Genomic DNA, 25,822 nt, shown 5'->3' on the forward strand with positions numbered 1-25,822 from the left:
TTCGTCTTCATGGATGATAATTCGCGCCCCCATCATGCACATCTTGTGAATGACTTCCTTCAGGATAACGACATCGCTCGACTAGAGTGGCCAGCATGTTCTCCAGACATGAACCCTATTGAACATGCCTGGTATAGATTGAAAAGGGCTCTTTATGGATGATGTGACCCACCAACCACTCTTGAGGGATCTATGCCAAATTGCTGTTGAGGAGTGGGACTATCTGGACCAACAGTGTGTTGATGAATTTGTGGATAGTATGGCACGATGAATACAGACATGCATCAATGCAAGAGGACATGCTACTGGGTATTAGAGGTACCGGTTGTTATAACATCAAGTTTAACACATATATTTCAGAATGACATAACACATATAAGTCACAGAGTAAGTTGACATGCAAGACATGTGTACACATTAGCATTCGAATGAACACTGAGTCCCAGTCTAGCGGCCGCTGCTCGGCTGGCCGCTTAGGTGGCGCAGCTGCTGCATGGCTGGCAGACAGCGCCGCACGTAGAGGATGCTCGTAATTGCGCGGTGGCGCTTTGAATGATCGGCGAGTCACAACACTTTTCCCCCCTTTGAAATTGTTGCACTGGTCTTGATGGAGGTGTCCTGGAGATGGCTAACGTCCATGGGCGTTGTTTGACTCGCTGTAAAGTCTCGAGGAGGAGGCTTCCCGTACGGACGGAAGTGTCCCCGATAATAACGGGTCGAGATGACAGGAGACGTAGGGGTCAAATCTGCTGGACCCCCATGCACCAGTCTGCCCGTTGCGGCAAGTCCAGTTGATATGACAGGAGACATGGGCGATGTGTCGGCATCCGGTGGAGGGGGAGGCGGCAAGTAGATTTGCTCAGACAGAGGATGGTCATTCGGTTCCTGCATGGGCACGTCTCCTGGTGGCGTCCGTTCTTGTGCTGGCATCGCGATGACGGTGAGAGGGCTGCATTGTGAGTATTGAGAGATGCCAAGATCCCGAGCGTCAGGTAGAACCAAAGGTGGTGTAGCGGCATTCGGAACAGGCGTTGCTGGCACACGAGGCCAAAGCTGGTCCGAATGACGCACTGCAACACCCGTGTCCGTCTGGATTTCATACAGGCGTCTGCCACGGAGTCTTAAGATGCGGCCTGGCTCCATTTTGGACGCCTGCCATATCCCCGTACCCAGACGAGGTCGTCAGCGGTGAACCGGCCAAGTGAAGGCACCCACTGTCGTGAGGTGGAAGGCGGCAGAAGATGAAGTAGCGTGCGGGGCTGTCGGCCATGTAAGAGCTCAGCCGGGCTGTGGTCTCCCATGGGGGTGAAACGGTAAGACGCCAGAAACTGGAGAAGCGCATCATCAGCAGCAGAAGAAGTCAGAAGTTTCCGCATCTGAGCCTTAAATATGCGGACCAGTCGTTCAGCCTCACCGTTGGATTGTGGATGGAACGACGGGGCCATGACATGCATAATGCCGTGACGAGCACAAAAATCCGCAAATTCAGAAGAGGCAAATTGCGGACCATTATCAGTAACAAGAGTAGAGGGGAGGCCTTCCAAAGAAAAAATGCGGGCGAGAGCACTGGTGGTTGCCGCGGTGGTAGGCGACGTGCAACGGACAATGAAGGGAAAGTTAGAGTAGGCGTCAATTACGAGGAGCCAATAAGTACCTAAAAAGGGTCCTGCAAAGTCGGCATGAATGCACTCCCAGGGCTTCTCAGGCGAAGGCCACGGTGACAAAGATGACTTTGGGGCAGTGGTCTGTGACGCACAAGGGTCGCAGGCAGCGACCACGTGTGCTATTTCAGAGTTGATGCCAGGCCAGTACACATGACGGCGCGCCAGAGATTTTGTGCGCGACACACCCAGTGCCCTTGGTGAAGGAGGCGCAAGACTGAAGCACGCAAAGACGCAGGTACCACAGCACGCGGCGAAGCATTGTCAGTGGAGAGGAGGATAACACCATCCCTAGCCGTGAGGCGGTAGCGCAAAGCATAGTAGTTCCGCAACGGATCAGAAGTCTTAGCGGACGGGTGATCTCGCCAACCCTTCTGAATACAGCGTAAAACCCGGGAGAGGGTAGGGTCAGAACCCGTAGCAGCCGCCAGCCTGTCCCCAGTGATGGGAAACCCGTCCACAACCCGCTGCTCGGCAACATCCAGGTGGAAACACAAAAGTTCGTCCCTATCGAATGCCTGATCAGGACCCATGGGAAGGCAAGACAGAGCATCAGCATTTGCATGTTGAGCCGTTGGCCGGAAATGATTCTCATAATTGAAACGAGACAAGTAAAGAGCCCAATGCTGGAGGCGGTGTGCAGCTTTGTCGGGAAGTGACATTGATGGATGAAACAAGGAAACAAGTGGTTTGTGATCCGTAACAAGATGAAATTTTGAGCCATAGAGAAAACCACCAAACTTATGAAGAGCATAGGTAATGGCCAAAGCTTCTTTCTCAATTTGAGAATACTTTTGTTGGGCATCTGTGAGCGTTTCGGAAGCATAAGCAATGGGTTGTTCCGAACCGTCAGAAAAACGGTGTGCAAGGACTGCACCGACCCCGTATTGAGAGGCATCTGTGGCAAGAAGAAGATGTTGGCCAGGTTGATAAGTAGCCAGGCACGGGGCCTGTTTCAGCATAGTCTTCAATTTCTGGAAAGCCGCTTCACATGACGCGGACCAGTGAAAAGGCACGTTTTTATGCAACAGGTGATGCAACGGCTGAGCCACCGAAGCCGCAGACGTTAAAAACTTGTGATAGTATGCTATTTTCCCCAAGAAGGCCTGCAGTTCCTTAACAGATGTAGGGCGAGGAAGGGCATCGATCGCAGCGACAGATTGCTGAAGCGGACGAATACCATCCCGAGAGAGTTGAAACCCCAAGTACGTGATAGATGCCTGAAAAACTTGTGATTTCTAAAGATTACACTTAAGACCGGCAGTCTGTAAGACATGAAAAAGTGTGCGGAAATTTTGAAGATGTTCTTCAGTGGTGGAGCCAGTGACAACAATGTCGTCCATGTAATTGATACACCCAGGGACAGGGAGCAGTAATTGTTCCAAGAATCGCTGAAAGAGAGCAGGGGCACTAGCAATCCCGAATGGCAATCGTTGGTATTGATAGAGGCCGAAAGGCGTGTTGAGGACCAGAAACTGCCAGGAAGCAGCGTCGAGAGGAAGTTGATGATAAGCTTCTGACAGGTCAATTTTAGGAAAATACTGGCCTCCAGCAAGTTTAGTGAACAGTTCTTCAGGACGGGGCATAGGGTAAGTGTCGATGAGGCATTGAGCATTTACAGTGGCTTTGAAATTGCCACAGAGACGAATATCACCATTTGGCTTAGCAACGACAACGACAGGAGAGGACCACTCACTGGAAGTGACAGGAAGCAAGACCCCTGAAGTAGTGAGACGAGCAGTGGGTTTGAGCGTAATATGAGCTTCAAAGTCGTTTGAACGGCCTAACCCAGGATAAAAAAGGGACGAAAATGTCATTGACAAGGAATCCAATTGAGCATAAGGAATAGCATCAGAGACGATATTGACAGAGTCATCTATGGAGAACCCAAAAACGTGAAAGGCATCGAAACCAAAAAGATTTTCTGTGTTGCTCTGATCGACCAAAAATATGGGAACAGTGCATACGATGGATTTGTAAGATACCTCAGCGTTAAACTGTCCCAAGAAAGAAATCTTCTGTTTATTGTATGTCCGTAATTGCCGAGTGACAGGTGACAGGAGTGGAGAACCCAACTGAAGATACGTCTGAGAATTAATTATAGTGGCAGCAGAACCGGTATCCACTTGCATGCGCACATCTCGACCAAGGATTTGGACAGTGAGGAATAACTTCCCTGAAAGCGAAGAAGTGCAATTGACTGACAACACAGAATCAGAATCAGCGTAATGTTCATGAACATCATGTATGTGGTCGGATTTGCAAACGGAAGACACATGACCTTTCTTTTTGCAATTGTGACACACAGCCCAACGTTGGGGACAATCCTCGCGTGAATGTTTTGTAAAACACCGCGGACATGAAGGAAGTTGCCGGGTGTTTTGCTGCAGTTTCTTAGCGGGTTGTTTACGGCTAGGCCGAGGCTGCGCGTGGGAGCGCACTGCGGCCACGTCAGCCGGCGGGAACGCGCCGCACGCGTCGTCAACAGCGCACAGAGGTTGTATTTCCCCGACATCACCCCACGCCTCTATTTGTGCCCCAGTGGTGTGAGAAATTTCAAAAGACTGCCCAATGGAGAGAACTTCATCTAGAGTCGGATTCGCCAACCGAAGGGCACGTTGCCGAACTTCTTTGTCGGGCGCCGACCGGATAATAGCATCCCGTACCATGGAATCGGCATAGGATTCTTTGTGAACTTCAGTAACAAATTGACACTTTCGACTGAGGCCGTGAAGTTCAGCAGCCCAAGCGCGATAGGATTGATGTGGCTGTTTTTGACAACGATAAAAGGCAACACGAGAGGCTACCACATGCGTTTGCTTTTGAAAATAGACAGACAGAAGTGAGCACATTTCAGCAAAGGACAAAGATGCAGGATCCTTCAAAGGAGCCAATTGCGACAACAACCGATACATTTGAGGTGAAATCCAGGAAAGGAACAGAGACTTACATGGTTGTTCGTCCGTGACATGAAATGCCAAGAAGTGCTGTCGAAGACGTTTTTCATAATCAGACCAGTCTTCCGCTGTCTCGTCGTAAGGAGGAAAAGGAGGTATAGCCAATGCCGAGAAACGCCCCGCAATTGACGCCGCGACGAAATCGCGAATCGCCGCTGTGAGAAGCATTTGCTGTTCAAGGAGATTTTGCAATAGTTGCTCGACAGTAGCCATGGAACCCTGTGGGTCAACAGTGAAAAGGAAAAATCCACTACCTCGTCGTCAGTTGTTATAATGTCAAGTTTAACATATATATTTCAGAGCGACACAACACATATAAGTTACAGAGTAAGTTGACAAGCAAGACATGTGTACACGTTAGCATTAGAATGAACACTGAGTCCCAGACTAGCGGCCGCTGCTCGGCTGGCCACTTAGGTGGCGCAGCTGCTGCATGGCTGGCAGACAGCGCCGCACGTAGAGGACGCGCGTAATTGCACGGCGGCGCTTTGAATGATCGGCGAGTCACAACACCGGTGTGTACACAATCTGGACCACCACCTCAGAAGGTCTCACTCGATGGTGGTACAACATGCAATGTTTGGTTTTCATGGGCAGTAAAAAGGACGAAAATGATGTTTATGTTGATCCCTATTCCAATTTTCTTTACAGGTTGTGGAACTCTCAGAACTGAGATGATGCAAAACTTTTTTTGATGTGTGTCTGTCAAATAACCTAGTGAAAGAAATGATATATTATATTGTAGCTCCATTAACATAGTCACAGTTTGGTTACAGTAAAGAAGGATCATATATACAGCCTGCAAAACTCTTAGAAACATTTTATCAGCATTCAAGGACCTGCTCACATACAGGTGATCTGAGTAAGTCTTCTGACTGTGTTGACCACCATGTTTTGCTCTCAAAACTAGAATACCATGGAATTTGTGGCAAAATGCTGAAAATAATGAAATCATGCCTCATTAAAAGAAAGCAGATGATGAGTTCAAGGGGTCAGTTATCAAATACACTTGAGGTATAGTATCAAGTACTACAGGCATCAAAATTAGGATCTCTCCTGTTTCTGTTACAAATAAATGACTTACTGGATAATATAGATGTAAAGACACACATTTACCAGGTGATACGAGTTTTCTGTCTGTAAACTATCTATTTGAAGGCCTTGTCATAGAATGAATGTGGTTTGATGCAAATGGTTTACTACTAAATGTAAATAAGATGCTGAATATGTTGTTCAGTCTATCAAAGACTGCAAAGATACAAAAACAAAATGTAAAATTTTTAGGCTGTACACTTCACTGACAACAGCTAACATGAAACACCCGTGTCGAACATAACAGTAAATTATGAAGAGTGATTTACTTTCTGCAGATACTGATATTGTGTGTCACCTTTGAATATATAAAGGCAGAGTATTTTCCTTTTTTTCAGTCTGTTTTAAAATATGGATTAAAGTATGGGGAAATAGCAAGAAACGAATGAAATTTTTTTAATTCATAAGAAGGCAATTAGAGTAATGGCGGGAGCAGACAGTAGAACTCCTTGCAAGCCTTTGTTCACTAAGTATGAGATTTTAACTGTAATTAACTTACATATTCTGAAAAGTGTTCATTACATACTCACCGAACAACCAATTACAAATTACCAAGTTACAAATTCTGGAAAGTGTTCATTACATACTCACCGAACAACCAAATTCAAGTGTTACAAATCAAAGACATGATCATACCACAAGAACAAGTACTTCACTGCTCTTATCACAAAATATACTAGCAGAAATAAACAACAGTCATACCTACATGCAATCAAAATGTTGTTGTTGTTGTTGTGATCTTCAGTCCTGAGACTGGTTTGATGCAGCTCTCCATGCTACTCTATCCTGTGCAAGCTTCATCATCTCCCAGTACGTACTGCAACCTACATCCTTCTGAATCTGCTAGTGTATTCATCCCTTGATCTCCCTCTACGATTTTTACCCTCCACTCTGCCCTCCAATACTAAATTGGTGATCCCTTGATGCCTTGATGTCCTACCAACCGTTCCCTACTTCTAGTCAAGTTGTGCCACAAACTCCTCTTCTCCCTAATCCTATTCAGTACCTCCTCATTAGTTATGTGATCTACCCATCTAATCTTCAGCATTCTTCTGTAGCACCATATTTCGAAAGCTTCTATTCTCTTCTTGTCCAAACTATTTATCGTCCATGTTTCACTTCCATACATGGCTACACTCCCTTTCAGAAATGACTTCCTGACACTTAAATCTATACTTGATGTTAACAAATTTCTCTTCTTCAGAAACGCTTTCCTTGCCATTGCCAGTCTACATTTTATATCCTCTCTACTTCGACCATCATCAGTTATTTTGCTCCCCAAATAGCAAAACTCCTTTACTATTTTAAGTGTATCATTTCCCAATCTAATTCCCTCAGCATCACCTGACTTAGTTCGACTACATTCAATTATCCTCATTTTGCTTTTGTTGATGTTCATCTTATATCCTCCTTTCAAGACACTGTCCATTCTGTTCAACTGCTCTTCCAAGTCCTCTGCTGACAATGTCATCGGCAAACCTTAAAGTTTTTATTTCTTCTCCATGGATTTTAATACCTACTCCGAATTATTCTTTTGTTTCTTTTACTGCTTGCTCAATATACAGATTGAACAACATCGGGGAGAGGCTACAACCCTGTCTCACTCCCTTCCCAACCACTGCTTCCCTTTCATGTCCCTCAACTCTTATAACTGCCATCTGCTTTCTGTACAGATTGTAAATAGCCTTTCGCTCCCTGTATTTTGCACCTGCCACCTTCAGAATTTGAAAGAGAGTATTCCAGTCAACATTGCCAAAAGCTTTCTCAAAGTCTACAAATGCTAGAAACGTAGGTTTGCCTTTTCTTAATCTAGCTTCTAAAATAAATCTTAGGGTCAGTATTGCCTCACGTGTTCCGATATTTCTACGAAATCCAAACTGATCTTCTCAAGGTCGGCTTCTACCAGTTTTTCCATTCGTATGTAAAGAATTCGCGTTAGTATTTTGCAGCCGTGACTTATTAAACTGATAGTTCAGTAATTTTCACATCTGTCAACACCTGCTTTCTTTGGGATTGGAATTATTATATTCTTCTTGAAGTCTGAGGGTATTTCACCTGTCTCGTACATTTTGCTCACCAGATGGTAGAGTTTTGTCAGGACTGGCTCTCCCAGGGCTGTCAGTAGTTCTAATGGAATGTCGTCTACTCCCGGGGCCTTGTTTTGACTTAGGTCTTTCAGTGCTCTATCAAACTCTTCATGCAGTATGATATCTCCCATTTCGTCTTCATCTACATCCTCTTCCATTTCTATAACATTGCCCTCACGTACATCGCCCTTGTATAGACCCTCAATATACTCCTTCCACCTTTCTGCTTTCCCTTCTTTGCTTAGAACTGGGTTTCCATCTGAGCTCTTGATATTCATACAACTGGTTCTCTTTTCCCCAAAGGTCTCTTTAATTTTCCTGTAGGCAATATCTATCTTACCCCTAGTGAGATAAGCCTCTACATCCTTACATTTGTCCTCTAGCCATCCCTGCTTAGCCATTTTGCACTTCCTGTCAATCTCATTTTTGAGACGTTTTTATTCCTTTTTGCCTGCTTCATTTACTGCATATATAAACAAAACTGTGTAAACGTGTCACAAACATGCCCATCAAATCATTTAATGAAAAGCTGCACAGCTTCTTGCTGGCTAACCCACTTTATTCTTTAGAAAAATTAGAAGAAGACAAACAACTGCAACCATCTCAACAAAATGATACAGTCTGGCCTCCAACAGAGGACAGAAACCTACAAATAGCACCAACTTGAGCCACAGCATGGTTCAGCCATTCCAACTTTACTGTGATGTATTTTATTTTGCATGAAACTAATTAACTTCAAAGATAATTAGCATTGAAATTCATTAGTAACTATATCTTCCATGTGAGATTCTGATTATATGCTTCTTAAGTTCGAAACCTTGACACTGTACTTTTGTTGCTCTATTTTGTCCAAATCAGATGACACTACGCAGTACTTAATTAAGCCACTAATTAAGATTTTGAATAATTTATCACAATGTAAAATTATTTTCAAGATGGGTGCTATATTTGTAGTGAGGGTATTTCCAATGTAAATTATAAGCTGGTTCTGCATACTTTTGTTATGTAACAATCTCCAAGACTTTACGTTAACAAAACAACTGTCAAAATCCATAGCAAAATCCATAGTTCATCCAAAAGAACAAAATCTGATCTGGCAAATTTTGAAAATGATATGTGCCAGTCTTTAAATAGCCCACCGCACTACAAAGCCACCTGTCTGCTGATAGCATTCACACACACAACATCTATGGGCAACAAGTTCTTATAAAATTTCTGTGGGAGCCAGTAGTCATGTTAAAATATCCATGAAATCTTTCCAACTTCTTTGATTCAGTCACTTGTAAAAGTCTGTAGTTGTTGAGTGATTGCATAACATCTATATACATTCAAATCTTGGGAACAATAGTAAACTAGCAGTATCTAAGTGTGACTGTGCCATAAAACTTACTTACTGGTTAATTTAACTATGCTGCAGACTGTCTACGAGACAATAATGCATGCTCTATGTTATGATGATATATTGCCACTGTATGAAATTTCCACTGTGATGTACAACCAATAGTTTGTCACTGAATTGTGATGGATTATTGCAGTTCTCTTTACCTATAAAAATTGTATGTTGTACAACTGGAACTAGACATCAAAATATCCAAAGAGCAAATGAAGTGGGAGATAAGCAGGTAGTTTTAACTTCTGTGTAATGTACATCAATTAGCGCTACCCTTTTAAAGTCAGTTTTTGCCATATTATTTAAAAAAATTAAGGTATGTGCAACAGAGTGCATTATATGTAAGGGGGATGGCCTTTCTTAAGACACGTTCCTGCAAGATCCATGTTCCCATTTTCTCTCAGAATAGTAAATAATAAAGTCAAACGAAAACTGAGAAAAATGGATAGCAATTGTGAAAATGTTTCTTATGTGATGAAGAAAGACCTATGTGTAATGCACAGTGGAGGCATGATAAAGAACCGAAGCTAGATTAGGAATCCTACAACTGTTGTCAAATTAAATGCTCAAAGAAAAAAGTAGAAATTGTCTTGACCATTATAATTACAAAGACAGGGTGAGAAATGAGGTTAATTTCCCAGATGATTGATCATGACACATCAGAATAATTCATTGGCAAGTTCAGGGAAGAAGAAATGGATGATGATTTTCATGCAGTGTCAGCAAGCATTGGAACCTATAAATACAGGACACCATTGATGAACTTGACGGGACTGTAGGCTTAATTTTTTTCTGCTGGAATTTTCAGTGCCCTTCTCATCTTAAAATTCTGTACCTTAGTTTGCAAACATTAGCATCCTGTTATATCATGAAACTTGTTCTGGAGTGTTTCAGTTAAAGACAGTTAACTATTTATTAGACCATCAATGAGCAATAAAAATGTTCACTGAACCACAGAAAAGTTGCATTACACATATTTAATTCTTACTTTTCAGAGTACCTTGTGGTTCAGTAATGTGTACAAATAACAGTTTGTGCCGTATGTAATTTTAGATGAAGAATATTTTGTCATCATGGGAAAAAAGTGAAACTTTCAAGGAAACTGTGCAATTTTCTGAAGATGGGCGTAGGCTTGAACTAGTTCTGGGAAAATATTTTCCTCATTATTAAACACTCTTTCTGTTGAATAACTGATTATCTAGATTCAAAAAGTGACAACCTCCATTTATCTGTATGACAAATAACAATGCATTGTTAGTAGAAATCTTATATTTAAAGACACTGAGGGACACTTCAGTTAAGATTTGTATCCACGTGTATGGGGCTTAAACCTCTTCTGACATTTCAGACAGACTTTCCTTGTGGATACCCTTAACCATTTCAAGGTACCATGAGGTGGTCCCTTATGTAGGCCATCGGTAATTTCTTTACTCATATTTGTTTAATGACATTGTCATTGACAATATACCAAATGTTATTCTTCCCTTTTTCTATTCTTCTAGAGTGTAGATAGTTTATTCCTTAACATTTATCAGTTATTATGTAAGTACTGATCAAGCAGCAATTCACAAACATTTTTAACTTTATGCAATTAGGAGGGAAGCAGCTTTTTGGAAAATAGAGGCAAGGCTGGTGATTATGTATGTTAGTAGCCTATGCAAGTCCAAATAAAATATATCTGTTTAATGATAATTAACTGTCAATACAGCCTTCAGAATTAGTTTATCACAACTATTTTTCCCTGTTGCCACGAACCCGCTCTACTGTGCAGGAAAAGTTATCTCCATAAGGACACCGTTACAGTGTGGCTAATGGCTGTATAGTACTTTAGTAGAGCTGGCCATGATGTCTCCTTTGTTGATGCTGCTGAGTCTGCGTTGTCCATGTGGCTTCTCGTTGTCTAGGCGATGATTCCTTTGCTGCTCTGGGTCCAAGAAAAGGTGTGGGTTTTTTAATTATTATTGGAATATCGAAAAATGACGCAGTATTCCATGGTTTCTTTGTATCAAAAACACATTTATTGCCAAAACTATATACACAACTACACTCAACCGCGGCCAACACTCAAGTGGCCGAAAACCCGTTGTAGACCAAAGATCACGGTCATAAGCTACAAAGAACATACAATTCCAATATCGATTATTGATCGCAACACCTAACTTAGTATTATCTTAAGCAAAAGCTTTCTTAACACGACTTTAGTGTATAATAAAATAAAATGATGTCTATTTGTCGGTTCCATTACACTGTGTACATGTATATTTTTGTTTTACACTTCTTACATATTGGAGTCACCTGCACATTTTTCCAGTTGCTTGGGAGTACCCATTGGGTTACAGGTTCATGATAAATGCAAGCTAAGTAAGGAGTCAGTGTCACAGAGGACTCTCCACAAAACTGAATTGGGATTCCATCCAGACATAGTGACTTATTTGTTTTCAACTTTTTCAGCTGCTTCTCTATGCCAAAACTTCTGCTTTCCTGTTGCAGTCTTCTGTCAGTGAGTGATTACATAGAAGACTGTTACCCCCCATAATGATTTTACATAGGACCAGACTGTGTAGGGTCCTCGGCAAGATCTTCTGGTATGGTATGGCAGTGAAAGTTGTTTTATGCTTCATGCATCAATCTTTTTACAGGTGTATGAATCTCTAATAAAATTTGCCAGTCATACTTTGTGCATTCTTTTTAGAAACAAGAGAGCAACTGTCTCTGCTTTGTCAACACTTGCCGAATTTTGTTATTAAATGGCAGTGGGTTTTTTCCATTCTTAATCCACTTACTTGGCACGTACTTCTTCAGAGCGCAATTTACAGTCCATTAAAATTGTGCCTATAATTCCTCTATGTCCATCATCTTGGAGCTAAATTAAGTCCATTCATTGTGTAAGTGGGATTCTAGCAACTGTTTATCTGCTCTTCCTAGCAAAAATATTCTCATAGCCTTCTAGATAGTTTGTTAAATTCAGTAACCATCATCACTACAATATGATCACTAATCCTGTCTCTGTACTGACACCATCAATAAGGTCACGCCTGTTTGTAGCTGGAAGGAATAAAAATTAAATATTTTCATTGCTCGTGGACTGTTGAACTAGCTGTTTAGAACATGTGTTCAAAAGTACTTCACAGGATTGCCTGTGCATTCCACCTGCAATGAATCCTATACGTCCCAGTCTTACTTGGTAGGTTAAAAGCCGCCTCCAACTAATACTGTATTATCTGAGTATTCCTATGCTACTGAGTATAGACTTTCTATGAATTATTCTAAAACTGAATTGGGTGGCTTTTAAAAACATCTGATAATTAACTTGAACACTGCCACCCCCCTCCCCTTATGGTGTCCAATCTGTCTTTTCAATATACATTCCGTACATCACTACTTACTTTGGATTTCAGCCAGCTCTCAATTTCGAGACTAATTTGAGCATGACAACTTTCCTGAAGGACAGTAAATTCAGGAACTTGGTTGCAAATACCTTGACAATTTATGGTTAAAATTTTGACAGTTGAAGTGCCTTTTCTTTGTACCCAGTCTACACTTGCTGACTGCATCTTGACTGGTGAGCATTTGTCTGAGGGCATCAAGCTACTGCCTAACCTAAAGCAATACCATGTGGACTCCACAAGAACTCTGCTACCTGAATAACTGCTTTCTTTGTATACTGCACCCCTGACCTATCAAGGGGAGTCCTACAATTCTGAATCCCATAATGCAGGTCCAGAAATCTGCAGCCAAGACCATCACAGAATCAACAGTCTTTGGTTGAGACCATTCTCTTGGCTCCAAACCAAAGGACCCCAATCAATTCTGGGAGTGACGCTGCAAATTGTGAGCTCTGGCCAGCAGTATTCATCATTTTTTCCAGCTGAGGATGGCTTCAGAACGCTAGTGACAGATGACATTGGTGCTGATGTGAACCACAACTTGCTGATGAGTGCACCTTGCACATTTGATATCTGCAGACACATCTCAGATGATGTCTGCCTGGCAGACATACTGATTGCACATTGGGTTTCTTCCCAGCCCTGGATGCTTCTTCCCTAAGAAATTCCAATTCCAGCCTGGGAATCTGTGGCACCTTCAGTTTTCTGTTTGACAGCTACTCTGTCATAAATCTGTGCTTCCTGCACTTCCAGTTCTTCCAGATACCTGTGTGTTTCTTTTATTCAGTGTGCAAGCAACACTGACATATGATGTGCCCGTGTTCCCTGATCCATTCTAAGAAGGTGTCTGAAGAATGTAATCCTTTACTTGATTATGTCAGAGATCCTCTGTACCTCAGTATATAGTTTTTGGTTTGCTCTTCATTTATGTTGACAATCTCCTGTTTGAGCACCCAATCCATTCCACAAGTTCAAACCTCCTAAGTAACCCTGTTCTTACAGGGTCCAAACTCTCAGTTGTGCATAAAGCTTCAGGGCTGATTGCTGTCTGATAATGCCTTCATTTTGTGTTGATGTAAAGATTATTCTTAGTCTAGATGTTCATAGTGGACTTGTATGGTAAATTCTTCTTGTTTAGTCATTCTACCTTCAACTTCTTCAATCCAGTTTCTATTGTCACATTTATAATATTTAGTTTGCCTGCTGGTCTTGTTTTTTATTTTCTCATTTCTGATTTGTGTTTCAGATTTTAATATTAGTTAGTCAATAAAAATAATTTTTAATATGCTGCAAAAAGTGCGAATAATAAGTTCAACATAAATTTGGTTACATAGCCCTGCTTGATATTCATTAAACGAATAACGTAGTTCCCTTTGCTCTACACTAAAATATTTTTAAAATTATCTTTGTATCTTTTCTTTTTTTGTAGGTGCACAAAAACTGTTCAGAATCAATATTAAAGAACTTCTTGTCTTTAAAAATATCTGTGAGTGATGGCAGCTCCAAAATTAAAAGCAGAAATTTATCCTCGAGACCTTCCAGAACAAAGTCATTACCTTGGCTGGTATCATATAAATCAGCAGACTCATCTTTTGAGAATATACATGAATCATTTGTTGACAGTTTTCCCATTTGTTCAAATATTGCCATCTCAGCTAAATTCCACAGAAGTTTACTGCAGAGCTATTATTACTGTTGTCCACTTCTTGGTAAGTAGAAGACATAACACCTGTCTGAGATTTTTCTTACTCGTGTTTCTTGTACTATATATAGACATTCAATCTGTAATTTTTTATTCTAAATTCATTCCAAGGTAAAAAATATTATGAAAGATGAAATTACATGTTAAGTATTGTTTTATTGGAGTAAAGCAACTCGTTTAATGTCATCATTCTCACTGAGTATTTGATGACGTATCTCCTGAAATATTATCTTTCTCAAGCAGCACATTCCAGAATAGAATGCCAAAGCTAATTTTTAATTGATTTCTTCTCTTTGAAAGCTTGTGAAGTTTTCACCACAATTTAGATGACAAAGAACAAAAAAATTACATATTGCTGTTACAGTAGTACTAGCCTACACCTTGACACAGGGAGTTAGTGATAATCTGATAAAAAAAGAAATGGCAGATTTGAAATGAGATTGTTGTTTAGTGATTATTAAATAAAAATTGCAAACAGAGGAATAAAGAAAAGGAGATACCATATAAGGGAATAAGACATTAAGTGCAGGAGAAGTGTCAAGGGTTTAACAAAAGTATGGAGTCTGGTTCCATAGAAGAATAATGTGTGATAACAGAAAAAAATTGTAGACACTTTACTAAAGTTAATGCTTTCTTTAAGGCATTGATAACTACAGAATTTCTCAATTTTGTGGGTGGAAAAAGGAAATACAGAACTGCATCATTATGTAAACTGAATCCGGGTATAGATCGCACAGAAATCAAAGCAAAAACTTATTGCTGTCAATGAAAAATACATTGAAACTGATAGAAAAAATGATTGCAAGACGCAGTTTTGTTGCATAGAGCAAGATCGAACCAGCCATTGTAGCAGGTGATAAGAGATTGTTATGGACACACAACATTGCTGTTTCAGTATATCATTGATTTATTTCTCACAAAGGAACATACATCATGGAATATACAACAGATCAAGTCATGGATAGTCAGTATTGTCAGAGTGTCTAATTACAAGTATCAGCCTGCAACATTCTCCCTACCATGGTCAACTTCTAGAGGAATGACCATTGAACGAAACGTGAGATTATGGATCCTTCCAAAGCTCTTAATGTTACAGGTCATATCTTCTCATCTCTTCCCTCATGAAGATTTTCTATCCATGTCCTCCTCCACAAATGTTCTGGGTGAACATCCTTCTCTAGAAGAATGTCACCCAGATGGAATCACCCTGAATTTTCCCTAGGTTGATGAGTTTCATTGAAGCTTCTGAGCAAGGTAAGGTACTCTTTCTTCCGCCTGTTCCAGAAATGTTTTATCACCTCCTGCTGCCATTGAAACTCATTGGATAAATCATTTCTAACTGGTTGTTCTGGACTTGCTGACGGTATTGTGAATTGATGACCTACAAGTAAATTTACAGGTGTCAGTGGTTCAGATTCCTCTCCCCCTTGTGTAATTGGTCTTGTATTTAGTGCTGCTTCCACGTTGACTGGGATTGTGTTAAAACTTTCTTTATCCAGCTGTGACCATCGCGAAACCTTCCTCAGGCAGCATTTGACATATCCTACCTTCTGCTCCCAGAATCCTCCCCACCAAGGTGAGCATCAGGTGATGAATTTCCATGCAACGACTTACTGGGTGAGGTACTTGTACACATAGCCTGCTGTGAGACCCTGCCAGAGCTCCGTCAGCTCTGTGTGTGTGTGTGTGTGTGTGTGTGTGTGTGTGTGTGTGTGTGTGTGTGTGTGTGTATATATATCTGAGCAAAGTTCCAGGACAGGGCATATGTTGTTGTGCACATCAATAAAGCAATATATGCTTTCTCCATTAAATGTCCTTGACTGATATATAACGGGCCAGCGAAGTCAATGCCTGTTACTGAAAATGGTTTCAGTTGTGAGACTTATTCAGCTGGTAATGAGCATGTGTTTATTGAGCAGAGCAAGACTTTGCCATTTGCATGGTTGCCAGTGGGACAGAACATGTTTAATGACCTGCTGAGCTTGAAGAATCCAGAATTCTGCTCTCAGTTCAGATAACATTATGTTTACTCTCAGCTGATGTAGACATATGTGAGTTGGCTGGATCAGTAAGTGTGTGAAACGATGGTCTCTAAATATTTCTGTCAACTGTGGATCTCCTCTGAGACAAATAAAACCATTGTCCCCGAACAGGTTGAAACGAGATAACTTAGAATTTTGTGGCAGAAGCCTGTTGTTGTACAGAGTATACAGTTCAGCTGCAAAATATGTAGTAATTACTATATCGTGTAGCTGTTAAAATAGTGAGTGTGGTTTCTATGATGAAGACTTGGTCTGTTAATTTTTTTTGGGGAGAGAATGTCTGTATAAATTATGGCTACTGTATTTGGTTCTTTGTTAACCAAGCAAGTCCGTGGAACCATGTAGTAGGATGCTGAAGTTAGCCTGCTGTAGCCTGAGTAGCATGGAGAGCTGCATTAAACCAGTCTCAGGACTGAAGACAACAACAACAACAACAACAACAACAACAGCACCTCTGGAGATTAGATAATCTGGGTTTTCCTCACTAAGGCAGCATCTGTACTGTGAACGATTTGTTAGTCTTAGTATTTCTGTAACACTGTTTGCCACAAAAGTCTTCCATTGATTTGGTTCACTTTGTATCCATCCTAAGGCTACAGCTGAATCAGTTCAGTGTGTTGCACAACTTGTCATAGCTCGTGGCCTTACAGAATTAAAAAAGTAGTCTTGACCCAAGAAGTGTTGCTAGAAGTTCGATTTTATTGGTGGGGACTGGTCTGTTTTTACTGCAAACTAAATGAACTGATGTCATGCTTGAAGTGGTGCTCTGTACATAAAGGAGTGCTACGTAGTCCTTTTCTGATGTGTTGGAAAATACATGGGTTTCTGATTCATTGTCTTCAGAAACATCAACCCATCAGGGCATTCGTATGTACAAACATGATAGCAAAGTTCATACCCACATTTGCCAGTGTATGCCAAGATTGAGAGGTAAGAGCTCATTCCACTCAGATCCTCGCAACTGTATTTTCTGGAAAATAATTTTTTCAGTGAGGGATGTAGGTGACGGCAGACCAAGTGAGGGTCATAGAATCTGATAGTGCTTCAAAGTACTCCTCACTTAGTGGCAGGATGTTCTGTGATATTGTCAAGATAATGCTGTGAACAACATTGAGTGTGTCAATCCATGTGTTGCAGTGGACTCCTAGTACTACTGTATCTTTTGAACATGGCATCCGGTACAGTTGTTTATAGTGAGAAAGTGAACAAAAGTTATAGTTGTGTGGTGAAAAATGGAACATACGTAAATTATAACAGTGAAATAGTGAAGCTAAATGAACGTGTATCAAGCCTGCAATTAAATGTAGATGTACTAAGGCGGGACATTGCGCATTTAGAAAATGAAAAGGCCAAACTGAAAAAGGCACATAATATCCCGATCGCCAAAGCAAGTAAAACCCGGAACTGGGAGCACAGGAGAAAGAAGCAAAAAGGTGATAAATACAACGAATGGAACGAACTGTGGCAATAAAAGCAGTTTCAGTGTCATACCTACAATAAACGAGTGCTCTGAAGTGGATATAGGCCTAAAGGCAGAAACAACAAGGCAACAAATGTTTACTAGGCCAAAAAGGGTTGGTCATGTGAAACCCAGTGACAGTAGAATTCCTGTGGTAACAAAAAACCGTTTTCATGCACTAGATTCAGATATAAATGTGGAATCCACGGAAAACAGTGACGACAACAACACGCCAAATCTATATAGTGACTAGCACATGAGCAGAAACTTCCCCAATAAACGTGAAGACAAACTCAAAGTGACAATATTATCTGATATCCATGGACGTGAAATTGCAGAAATACTACTTTATAGTCATTGTATACAAGCAACTAGTATTGTCAAAGTAGGTGCATCCATCCAAGAACTCATTACAAACATAGAAACTGAAAATGATCGTCATATTGTCGTCATAGCTGGAGCCAATATTGTATATAAAAATGATCTCCACAGTGCAACACGAAACCTTAAGGCAATACTAAATTCAACAGAAGAGAAATCAGTTTTTGTAGTCGGAATTCCACATAGGCATGACCTTTTAGAATGGCCATGTGTGAACATGGAAATCATAAAAGCAAACAGGCAATACTCAAAGATTTGCAGGGCCTACCAAAATTCATATTTTATTAGCATGGACTCCTTGCAAAGAGACTGTTACAAGAGACATGGCATGCACCTTAATAACAGAGGCAAGAAGATTCTGTGCCAAAACATCAGCATGATACTGAAAGCATCTGACAACCAAGAAGTAATTGCTGCTCTTCCAGTTCCTTGCTTGACGCAAGCAGAGCCTGAAGAAATGGTTACTTCTATAGCGGCAGTAGAGGTGGAAGCAGCAATTGTACCTACACACATAACAAACGCTGCAGCAGCAGTACCTACCACACTTCATCTACAGGATTCAACAGCAGCAGAAGATGAAGCAACATCCAAATCTCCACTGTCACCAGTTGCCACAACAATGCCTACAGCAGCAGCAGCAGCAGTACCTATCACACTTCATCAGCAAGATTCAACGGCAGCAGAAGGAGAAGCAACCACCTTATCTCCTCAGTCACCAGATGCCACAACAGTGCCTCCACACACCATAACAGCAGTTCCATCAATTTCTGTAGCAGCAGCCTCATCTACAATATCATCACAAGGAGGGAAGAGTAGGCATACAACAGTAGATGTGCTACCACTCCAAGTGAACAATTTTTTAGTAAAAGGCAACAAGAGGCAGAAATCCAAAAGATGAGCCTTGTAAAAGGTTTGAAAACCAATCACCATAGTGTTCAGTGTGTAAGCAACAAGAGTGTGGATATTCAAATATGTTACCTTAACATTCAAGGACTGAAAGATAAAGAACTTACCATAAATGTGTTTGGTCTTGATAACAAGTTTGATATTTTTTGTCTGAGTGAACACTGGGCTAATGAGAATGAACTTGCAGTTACCAAATTTGACAATTTTAGTACAGGAAATAGCTACTGTAGGAAACAGCACATTAGAGGTGGTGTGGCAATTTATTCCACCCTGTCACTCAATTGTACGATAACCAAACTAGAACTAAATACCTTGTGTGATGAACAGCACTTTGAAGTTACGGGTATAATCATTAATAGTCATAAGCTAATAGTAGTATCCATGTACAGATCACCAAAGGGAAGCATTAACATATTTTTAGAAAAAATGGACATGCTACTGAGTGAATTAAGTAATATTAAATGGCTACACTATGATATTGCAATAGGAGGTGATTTGAACGCTGATTTTGATGTTACTAAATGTAAGGGTAGTGTTGCAGATCTGGAAAACTTACTAAGACAATACAATTTACATCATGTCAATAACAGGTCCACAAGAAACAAAGCATGTTTAGATAACATCTTTGTAAACTTCAAGACCACTGAAAACACATGGGAAGTTGTAGTGTTCCCATTCTCTGACCTTGTCTCTGTATCCCTAAATTATGCAAGTAAAATTCCCCTTAATAGGAGCAATGCAAACAGACCTGTCCCAACAGTTGTGATTACCAGACCCATAATTGAGGATAAAATTAACACATTTCATAATTCCCTTGCTGACAGAGACTGGTTTGGCCATTGTAGTGTCGATGGACATTACACATCAAGTAATGACCTGCCAGCCAAAATAATATTTGATAGATTTTTTAATGCATTCTTGACCCTATTTAACCATAGCATTCCCATAAAGAAAATCAAAATAATGGACAGCAGCCACAAATCCAGATCTCAAAACAGACAAAATATATGGTACGCTAAACAGCTGACAGATCTAAAGAAACAAGTTTTGGAACTGTACAACATATACAATAGTATGAAGTCTGACTATGCCAAATCAGCCTATGTGGAATGCAGGAATGAATACAAAAAATCCATCCTGCAACCCAAAAAAACCTACAATGCCAACAGCATACATAATTCCACAAATAAATACAAAACAGCTTGGAAAGTAATTAACAGTGCTGCCACAGATACTAAAAAAGACAAAATCAATATCCCACCTCAAACACTCAATGAGTTTTTTATTAATTCAGTGAAAGAAATAGGAGACACAGTTATCAAACCAGACATTAGTCCATCAGAGTTACTCTCCCAAAATTGGAGTAGACAGTCACTAAATACAAGCATGCAAACCTTCTCGGAAGTATCGCCTAGGGGTCATAAAACAACTGAAATCATCTGATAGCTTAGATATATATATATGGCATATCATGCAACCTGCTAAAAAAACACGTGTGATTGCATTCTGTACCCTTTAACCCATTGCATAAACAAGTGCTTACTTGAGGGATATTTTCCTGATGAGTAATACTGTCTAGGATCGTCCCAGTATACAAAAAGGGATAAAGACTTTCCATCTAGTTACAGGCACCATGTACCAACAACTATCGTCTCACTTTGAGAATCTATGAAAAATTAATGCTACACAATACGGGTTTAGGAAGAATCTGTCGACCATTGATGCAATCAACACGGTAGTCGGTTACATCCTCAAAGTTTTTGAGAACAAAGGCTTTGCTCAGTTCTCATTCTGTGACCTAAGCAAGGCCTTCGACTGCGTTGAGCACATGCCACTACTAGAGAAACTAGAATTCTACAGCATCAGAGGAAACAGTCTCAGACTATTAAAAGCTTATCTCAACAACCGTAAACAGGTAGTTTGTGTTGGTAAGGAAATGTCAAACATAGAAAATGTTAACCCTTAAATGCATGATTTTTTATTTCAAGCTGTAAAAATTACCATGTTTAGTTTATAGTGCCTACATTTCGAAAAAAATATTGAAAAATTTTTTAAATTAAATTAACAAAGCACTATTGTTGAAAATCGCTTTGTAGCTGATCAGCTACATTTTGAGTTAACACCTTACGAGCCACAATAAATGTGCTTATTTTGCTCCCTCAATTTTGACCAAATCTCTCGTAATTTAATTGTTGATTATGATTAAATACTTTGTATAGGAAGGGAAAAATCCTAAAATAATAAATAGGACATTAATGTTGTAAATATTGAGCATTTATTGTATATTTTATACACTTTTATATATGAACAATAAGGTATCTAGTTCCAACAGGTTTGTACCCAAGCATGTGATAATCACTTTACATGAAAAGTTTGAAAACAGTTCTTTTGTTTGTGCAAACACAATGCAACTGCACATTTATTACACTGAACCCAGGAAAATCCCTTGCATCCTGGCATTTTGCACCTCTGTCTCACTTGCAAGTACGAAGGCAGGTGACCTACTTGATCCAGCCTTACATCTTGTGGAGGTACATGTGCTGTGGCCCCCTTTGTCTTCTTAGCTTGTATTTGGTTTTCGAGTTCATTACTTGGCCTTCCACGTTTTGCTGAAGTTTGACCTGAGCGACACAAACAGTGAGCAATTTCCATTCGAAATTCGGAGAGTTTCATAGTTCTCCTAATCCCTTTGGTTTCTGCTACTCTCCTATACAACAGCCAGGAATTGACTACTCCCATGTCCAGGAGATGGTAAAACAATCTTATATACCATTTTCGACTTTTCACAAGAATTTTATGTCGACCCATTATGCTGTCAAGAAGGTCAACACCTCCCATATGTTTATTGTAGAGCTTAATTATTTGTGGACAAGGTATTGTTATTCTTGACTTTGTTTTTTGGTCATACCTCCCTGCTTCATGAATAGGCTGCTGTCCAGCAAGTGTAGAAAGCAACATCACACTCTTGTTATCTTTCCACACTACATTTGATATGTCGACACCATCCACTGTTGCGACGCTCTCTACTGATGCACCGCGTGCCATTTTCTTCAGCTCAGCTTCTGAAGGGAGCTTGCAGTCTGGCACTCTGTTTCTTCTGACTGTCCCAAGTGAGTAAATTCCTTGTTTATGTAACCATACAAGCAGTGGCAGACTTGTGTAATAATTGTCACAGTACAGTTTGTGGTTCATATTTCTTGGTAGTATCCTACTGAGTCGAACTACAACATTTGCACTTGCTCCCAAGTCTTCCTCCCCAGTCACTCTTTTTTCTGGTTCATTTTCATCTCCAGTGAAAATCTCAAAATCGTAGGCATAACCAGATATGCCACTAATAACAAATAATTTGTATCCATATTTATGAGGCTTGTTTGGCATGTATTGTTTCAAATAACTTCTAGCCTTTGTTGAACATATCTGTTCATCAACAGAAACACACTCCTCAACAGGTATTGTTTGAAACCGAGATCTCATCAATTCTATTATGGGTCTTATCTTGAAGAGTCTATCATGACCTTTTTCACCCCTGGGTATCATTGCACTGTTGTCATTGAAGTGAAGAAACTTACGTATTTGCTCATACTGATTCACTGTCATTGTTGTCTTGATCAGATGAGTACCAGTAACTTCTCCCCAGTAATCCCTCATATTAGGTACATGAACTATTGACATTACGAGACAGATGCCTATAAATTTTTTTATGTCATCACAGGATAAATCTATTGGTCCATCAGGATTACACTGCACACTGTATCTATGAGACTCTTCAACAATTAGATCAAACAATTTAGATGGAAATATATGTTTGAAGAATTGGTATGGAGTATTTAAGTTTATTACTTCTTCTGGTAACGAAGTATTGCCATGAAATTTTGACTGCAGTTCGGGAATAATCAACTGTTTATCTTTCCAAACCACACTCCTGCTGTTTTTGGTAACATTTTTGCTGCTGCATGGCAGTTTCAGAGCATTATCAGACAACTGTGACGTCGATTCCTTCATTATAACATCAGATTGTCTTGTTCCAGAAACATCTTCAGTCCTAATTACTGGTACTTGACTTTCTTCGTCACTACTGTCACTATCACAATCAACAGATTCTGGAGCAACATATGTCTCATCTTGAATGGAATCGTCAGAGAAACACTCAAGATCGTCATCACTGCTTAGTAGAATCTCTAACCATTCCATAAGCATTTCTTCTTGACTCTTTCGAGACATTTTTACGTCAGCGCCTGAAATGCAGTAAATGAAAAATGTAGCTGATAAGCTACATACACAAAAACAGGCCTCATTTCAAATCTATCGCAAAGACACTCGAATTAACTGTTTACACCATATCTACTTACGTTTTCAAAATGAAAAAGTAATTTTCAAACCCAGAAATCAGTGCACAAACACCAAAAACACACCTCAACTTTCCGCCAAAACACACACTTGGCAGTATGTCCACACAGCTCACTGTCGAACTGCTTCAGCTCGTCCTGCCATCTATGATCGCTATGAAGAACTACTAGAAACTGCAGCGGAGTGTATACACTTAGCTACATAACGAATTTGATCGAAAATGTTTCTCCATATGGAATAAATCGAAGAAATGAGGTCTGTAGCTTATCAGCTACAGTATGCATTAAAGGGTTAAAGTAGGTGTGCCTCAGGGATCTGTACTGGGCCCCTTCCTGTTTCTGATAATGATCAATGACCTCCCCTGGTTTATTAGATCCACCACTGTATTATATGCAGATGATATGACTTCCCTTCATAGCAGTAACAATCTTAATGATCTTAAAACCTGTGCTGAAAATACACTCACTCACACAGCATATTGGTTCAGAGCAAATGGTTTCCTGCTAAATGAAAATAAAACTCAGCAGATAATCTTCACTCTAAGTGACAAGCCACAATCTGATGACCCTAGTTCTGTTAAATTCCCGGGAGTTTATTTAGACGAAAAGTTATACTGGGGCCAACATGTAAACTATATTAGTAGTAAGCTATCTAGAGTAATTTATTTATTAAGACAACTCAGAAATTGTGTACCTGAAACATACATCAAATCATCTTATTTTGAATTTTTCCAAAGTATAATATCCTATGGCATTATCTTGTGGGGTAACCGTAGTCATATACATGACATCCTATTATTGCAGAAGAAAGCCATTAGGATAATTACAAATTCTTCACATAAGGCTCACTGCAAACCCTTATTTACTAAACAAAAAATTATGACAGTAATAAACCTCTATATGTACAATGTCTTAATCTTTAGGAAGAAGAACCTACAAGATGTGAAACGTAGAGAAAATGTACATTGTTACAACACAAGAAGCATCAAACACATATACACGCCCTACCACAGATTATCAAAATCAATAAATAGCTATAAGTCACAGGGCACAAACTATTTAATAAGCTGCCACATGCTATACAGGATCTTCCTGAACATACATTCAAAGAAAGACTGCATGAATGGTTTATTGCCCACCCATTCTATGATCTCAATGAATTCTTCAACTGTAAAATGCAGTAATGCAACAGAAAACCCACTGTAAATTTTTTTGTAATATAAGCTAAAATATTTCAGTAGTCAATACCTTATCACACCGTATTATAAATTGTATCTTCATTTGATGTTGTCAATTGCTGTAATGGCCTAAAGACAATAAAATCTTTATTATTATTATCTCTAATGTTTATGACACCTCCTGACCGCCATATTTCAATTAGTTAGCTAGAATTTGTGACCCACTTCATCACTGGTAGGCTGATGTGTCCTATGAGTGCTATGTTAATAATGGTGTTGTCATCTTCATATACATGTTATCTTCAACTAATGAAACAGATCAAGGAAAATTCATTTTGTGCAGTGTAGGGAGTTATTTCAGCATGGCAAGAAGAAATATGCTGCAAGTAAGAGTGAAAGATAGTCGGCTGAAGCAGTATGTTATCTTTTAGACAGTTCTAAAGTATTTTTCTCATTGATCCATGATTAATTTGTACCAAGAAAAACAATTGAGATATTTCTTTCCTGTGAGGAACTAACTGTAGAAATGTTAGTTTGATATCAGCAATTAAGACTACTGGATATAGATGGAATTTCAGTAATACTGAAAGAATGTTGGGGAGTAAATTAGGACCCATTTCTAAGGAGCAATTCATTGAATGTGTGCTCATCTTGTGAGACAATCCTTTGAATGCAATCCCCATTTGATGGCACCAACTTTTATTTATTTATTTTTTATTGCTTGATGTGCCAGATAAAATGAGTTAAGCAATCCTTGTTCATAAAGAATGACTTGCATGTGCCTCTTTTTGACATGGTCTGTCATTTGCACCTTGTAAATGTGTTTCTGATTACTATGTTTCATAAATTTCTTCTCCAGTGAAATAAATCTCTTCTCTGCTTGCTGAATATTATTAGGCGTCACAACATTGGATTTTGTGGGAAAAGGAACAACTTTTCTTTTGTCTTTGATACAATACGATTTTGAGAAATCTTGCAGTAAGATTTGGCGTTCTTGTTTGGTCCCCATGGTTTCAAAATTCCAGAAATGTCATAGAATATCACCTGTTAGCATCGCTGTTTGTAAACTGAGGTACTTCGCTGTCACAAGGTGTGTCATGATGCTTGATGCTCTCCGACTAAGAATCAAACCTGGAGTGGGAGGTACCAGCACAATGGATGACATTAGTCAAATCAGAGGGAAATCTTTAACAATTTTCCAACAGTAATCTGCTATGATAAAGATATTGATGAGA

General features: G+C 39.9%; 2 protein-coding genes across 2 annotated transcripts in view; one reads left to right on the forward strand and one right to left on the reverse strand.

Moving 5' to 3' along the window:
* Positions 1–18,865: 18,865 nt before the first annotated feature.
* LOC124777901 (piggyBac transposable element-derived protein 2-like) lies at positions 18,866–23,659 on the reverse strand. Its single transcript, XM_047253448.1, has 3 exons — positions 23,413–23,659; positions 21,569–23,298; positions 18,866–19,150 (listed from the first exon to the last, which is right to left on the reverse strand). The coding sequence occupies exons 2-3, from the start codon at positions 23,282–23,284 to the stop codon at positions 18,866–18,868; spliced, it is 2,001 nt and encodes a 666-aa protein (XP_047109404.1). The 5' UTR covers positions 23,285–23,298; positions 23,413–23,659.
* Positions 23,660–25,594: 1,935 nt separating this feature from the next.
* LOC124777907 (ATP-dependent zinc metalloprotease YME1L-like) overlaps positions 25,595–25,822 on the forward strand; it is a 170,089-nt gene continuing 169,861 nt past the window's right edge. Inside the window, exon 1 of the mRNA XM_047253460.1 lies at positions 25,595–25,730. Within this exon, the coding sequence (XP_047109416.1) occupies positions 25,595–25,730 (136 nt within the window). The remainder of the gene's footprint in view (positions 25,731–25,822) is intronic.

Source organism: Schistocerca piceifrons, chromosome 1, assembly GCF_021461385.2.
Source record: "Schistocerca piceifrons isolate TAMUIC-IGC-003096 chromosome 1, iqSchPice1.1, whole genome shotgun sequence".
Taxonomy (NCBI): domain Eukaryota; kingdom Metazoa; phylum Arthropoda; class Insecta; order Orthoptera; family Acrididae; genus Schistocerca; species Schistocerca piceifrons.